This window comes from Zingiber officinale, chromosome 2B (assembly GCF_018446385.1).
Source record: "Zingiber officinale cultivar Zhangliang chromosome 2B, Zo_v1.1, whole genome shotgun sequence".
NCBI classification, from domain to species: domain Eukaryota; kingdom Viridiplantae; phylum Streptophyta; class Magnoliopsida; order Zingiberales; family Zingiberaceae; genus Zingiber; species Zingiber officinale.
The window spans coordinates 60,393,637-60,398,361 of NC_055989.1; the positions used below are offsets into that span (position 1 = coordinate 60,393,637).

General features: G+C 40.8%; 1 protein-coding gene across 1 annotated transcript; it reads left to right on the forward strand.

Moving 5' to 3' along the window:
* The first annotated feature begins 1,003 nt into the window (after positions 1–1,003).
* Positions 1,004–2,387, forward strand: LOC122045673 (peroxidase P7-like). The gene is made up of 3 exons (XM_042605996.1): positions 1,004–1,327; positions 1,393–1,584; positions 1,656–2,387. Exons 1-3 carry the CDS (start codon positions 1,106–1,108, stop codon positions 2,205–2,207), a joined length of 966 nt encoding a protein of 321 aa, XP_042461930.1. The 5' UTR covers positions 1,004–1,105; the 3' UTR covers positions 2,208–2,387.
* The last annotated feature ends 2,338 nt before the right edge of the window (positions 2,388–4,725 follow it).

A 4,725-nucleotide genomic window follows, 5' to 3' on the forward strand; every position in this document is an offset into this window, starting at 1 on the left:
AACCTATTCAGTCTTTCGTCTGGCATCCACGACCTCTAGAACTTTTTCCTACTGCCCTCGACCAGTAGGATTTTCTACCTAATGTTCTCGACCTGGTAAGACTTCTGCCCAGTCTCTCGGATCAGGAATTCCTTACCTAATTGCAACTAGAGTTTTCCATCTACCTAATATTCACTAGGACTTTTACCTTATCTAAACTCAATTAGGATTTTTCTGCACACTCAGTCAGATTTATTAGAGCCATAATAATCCTTAACTTTGAACTCTTTATCATTATTAAAACTTAAATTTGATCATATGATATTTTCTGTACCAATAAATGATGTTGATTTTAAATGTAGTACCACAACGATGTTAATTTTAGAGTTTATACAAGTAAATGTTATTAATTTTTTAAAAATTAACACTTTATCTGAAGGTAAGATCACAGCAGTCAATGGGAGGGATAAAATAAAAAAATAAATATTCCCTTTAAGAAGTCAGAAAGTTAAATGCGTCTTTAAAAAAAGTACGCCCTTTTGAATTTTTTTGTATATTTAAAAGTTAACAAAATTGAGCATCCTCTTGGTGGTTGCTAATTTATGTGTTATGTTGGTCTCTTGATTACTAGAAAGAGTTGAAAGAAATTGATTCATAAGAAGCAATAAAGAAAGGATTATAAAATTCACTGTCTTGTGTGAACAAATTATAAATAGACAAAAGATTATATTGAATAATGATGTGGCACATTTCAATGCCGTCGCCCATCGGAGCGCGTCTTTGCGGCTCCTCTCGTGTCTGCTGCGTCTCCGTTCACGGGCTATTCAGCTGTTTAATTAAATCATACAAAAATTTCCTCTTAATTAATCCATGAAAGCTTCGTTGTACCAGCCATGGCGATGGCGACCACGATCCAATCTCCTGATCAGTGTTGAGCATGCAACAAGTGTCGATCTATCCGATCCTACAGCACTTAGGCCTGGTTGCGTCAAAACGTCGAACAGGTTGCGGATTGAACAGAGCCAAAAGCCTAATCATGAACTGGAGCCACGACAGGGCAGGCGTCGTCGTCGTCCTGCCATCTCTTTAAGGACGTAGCGACTGGCTTCTGTTAGTTGGCTTCGACATGGCATATCTCTCGGGACGGCAGAGGCTGGCGGTGGTCGCCGCGCTGGTGCTTTGCCTGGCGGCAGGCGCCGCCAGAGCGCAGCTGTCGCCGGGGTTCTACTCGGCGACGTGTCCCGCCGTGGAGAGCATCGTGCGGGCGGCGATGGTGCGGGTGGTGGGCCAGGAGCCGCGCATGGGCGCCTCCTTGATCCGCCTCTTCTTCCACGACTGCTTCGTCAACGTAAGTTAGTTAGCTCCTCTGCTTTGTCGACGGGAGATTTCGTTGCTCACTGAATGAGATTGCAGGGCTGCGATGGATCGGTCCTCCTCGACGACACGCCGACGATGGTCGGCGAGAAGAATGTTGCCGGGAATGCGAACTCTCTTCGTGGGTACGAAGTCGTCGACGCCATCAAATCCAGCGTGGAAGCAGCGTGCCGCGCCACAGTGTCCTGCGCCGACATCGTCGCGCTCGCCGCCCGCGATGCAGTCACTCTGGTAGCTACTGTCTAGAATCAAATTAATTGGTTATGTGGGAGGAGGAGTTAATTAGTTGATCGTGGAGGCAGTTAGGTGGGCCGTCGTGGCAGGTGGCGCTGGGGCGGCGGGACAGCCGGACGGCGAGCATGGCGGCAGCCCAAGCCGATCTTCCGCCAGCCTCCGACAACATCAGCACTCTGATCGCGAAGTTCGCAGCGAAGGGGCTGGACCTGCGCGACCTGACGGCGCTCTCCGGCGCGCACACAGTCGGGTCGGCCAGGTGCGTCAACTTCCGGCAGCACGTGTATAACGAAGCCAACGTGGACCCGGCGTTCGCGATGTTCCGCAGGCGCATCTGCCCGGCCTCCGGCGGTGACTCCAATCTCGCCGCGCTGGACCCCACCAGCCCCAACCGGTTCGACGTCAGCTACTACCGCGACCTCATGGTACGCCGCGCGCTGCTCCACTCCGACCAGGAGCTGTTCAACGGTGGGCCGGCCGACGACCTCGTGCGCCTCTACAGCAACAACGGCGGGGCATTCAACCGGGACTTCTCGGCCGCCATGGTCAAGCTCGGCAACCTCTCGCCGTTGACGGGGAGCACAGGGGAAATCAGACTGAATTGCCGGAGGGCGAACTGAGGCCGTCGGCGATCGATTCGACGGACGCTAAGAATCGTTGCATATTTTTATATATTAATTAATTGTGAATTGGGGGACAATTGCTTGTTGTTAAATTATAAATCTTTTAATTTAGTTGATTTAAATCATGTATTTTACTTTTATTAATATTTAAATCACGCATCGTATTTTCATATTTAATCACACACTTTTTTTTAATACCCTTTCCTAGGGCTAAACATTAGGTTAAAACCGAACCGACCGAATCGACCGAACCGAATAAATCGAAAGTCGAATAAATTGAAATTTTTTGAACGAACCGAACCGATCGATTTTCAAGTTAAAAACCGAGACAACCGAACCGAAAAAAAATCGGTTTACCAAGTATTAGAGTTCAAACTAGGTCGTCCTTTCGAAATCTAAGTCAAATCTCTCTAATTTTAAAAATTAAACCCAAAACCATATCTGAATTTTTACTTGACTCAGACTGGGTCATAGCTATGCAAGAGGAACTAACTCAATTTGAGCAAAATGAAGTTTGGGATTTAGTACCATCGTCCAAAAATAAAAAAATAATAGAAACAAAATGAGTGTCTAGAAATAAATTAAACAAAACTGGGGAAATTACTAGAAACAAAGCTAGGCTAGTTGCTAAGGGGTTTAGTCAAGTTGAGGGACTTGACTATGATGAAACTTATGCCCCAGTAGCTAGATTAGAGTCCATTAGAATGTTACTCAGTTATGCAGACCATAAAGGATTCAGACTGTATCAAATGGACGTTAAATCTACCTTTCTCAATGGACTGATAAAAGAAGAAGTCTATGTAGGACAACCACCTGGGTTTGAAAGTCTAGAACACCCTGACTATGTCTTTAAACTAAAGAAAGCCTTATACGGATTTAAGCAAGCACCTAGGGCATGGTATGAAAGATTAAGCTCTTACCTAATATCCAAAGGGTTCAACCAAGGTCAAATTGACCCAACCCTATTCGTTAAGTTAATAAAAGAGGATATCTTCATAGCCCAAATCTATGTAGACGATATAATTTTTGGTTCAACTAACTCAGAATTCTTAGAAGAATTTACTAATCTAATAGAACAAGAGTTTGAAATGAGTCCAGTTAAAAAATTAACCTACTTTTTAGGCTTACAAATCAAACAAACAAATGAGGAAAATTATATTTATCAACAAAAATACACCAAAGAATTACTTAAAAAATTCGGGATGGAAAACACTAAAGAAATAAAAACACCTATGGCAGTTAACACAATTCTAGATGACAATTCCAATGGAAAACTAGTTGACTTAAAATACTATAGGAGTGTCATAGGTAACCTACTATACTTAACTGCAAGTCAACCCGATATTTTATTTGCAGTTAGTATGTGTGCTAGATACCAAACTTGTGCTAAAGAATCTCATTTGACTCAAGTTAAAAGAATCTTTAGATATCTTAAAGGAATGTCAAATGTAGGAATTTGGTATCCTAGAACTAATAATTTTAAGTTACTAGGCTATTCTGACTCAGATTACGCTGGGTGTAAGTTAGACCGTAAAAGCACAAGTGGTGGATGTCAACTAGTAGGTCCATCACTTGTAAGTTAATTTAGTAGAAAGCAACATTGTGTTGCTCTATCTACAACTAAGTCAGAATACATAGCCATAGGAGAGTGTGTCACACAACTACTATGGATGATGCACACCTTAAAAGATTTTAATTTTAACATCACAAATGTAAAAGTATTAATTGATAATATTAGCTCAATTAATTTATAAAAAATCCGGTGCATCATTCAAGAACCAAACATATAGAAATTAGACACCACTTTATCAGGGATCATGTCACTAAAGGAGGTATTGAACTCAAATACATTGAGTCGAAGTCTAATTTAACTGATATATTTACTAAACCCCTCCCTGAAAGTGAGTTTAACAATCTACGTCAGAAGCTAGGAATGTGTTTAATAGACTAGGATTCTTAAAGATGTTTTCAAAAATAGTTGTTTTTAACTTTTAAGATAAAACTTGTATATTTTCAAAATTTCCCATTTTTAGAATTTCAAAAATAATTTTAGCCTTAGACTAGGCTAATCCCTTAGAAAGCATGTTCCTATAGGACTAGAATTTGAGCATCTCACCAACACACTAGGACTACCTTATTTGTGATTGTTGAACATAGAAAGGGGTGAGATGCATAAGCAGATTGTTTGGACTTAAGATACTTATTTCAGTGCATCGATATAAGCCTGGGTGTTAAATATAAAACAAATATCAACCAGGTTAAGTAATTCAGCTTAGTCAAACACTAACTGATTACAATTGACTTAACTTGACTAATTAAGTGAAAGCTCTTGTCCTTTGACAGTTAGTAAGTAACTAATTGGTTGGACAATTTTTGTGATGTCAGGTTCAGGGGAGGATTAATTATTTTTCATACTTATTTTTCATTATTTTTAAAATTAGCTTTTGAAAAATATTTTCTCAATTTGATTTTAAACTAACATTTTATTGATTTAAAAACTTGGTTTTGAAAAAAA

What these genes read in the sequence shown, in the direction of transcription:
- LOC122045673 (XM_042605996.1), top strand. Translation starts at nt 1,106, where the DNA reads ATGGCATATCTCTCGGGACGGCAGAGGCTGGCGGTGGTCGCCGCGCTG. An exon ending in TCCACGACTGCTTCGTCAAC is followed by an intron (nt 1,328 to 1,392) that starts GTAAGTTAGTTA and finishes ATGAGATTGCAG; the next exon opens with GGCTGCGATGGATCGGTCCT. An exon ending in CCCGCGATGCAGTCACTCTG is followed by an intron (nt 1,585 to 1,655) that starts GTAGCTACTGTC and finishes TCGTGGAGGCAG; the next exon opens with TTAGGTGGGCCGTCGTGGCA.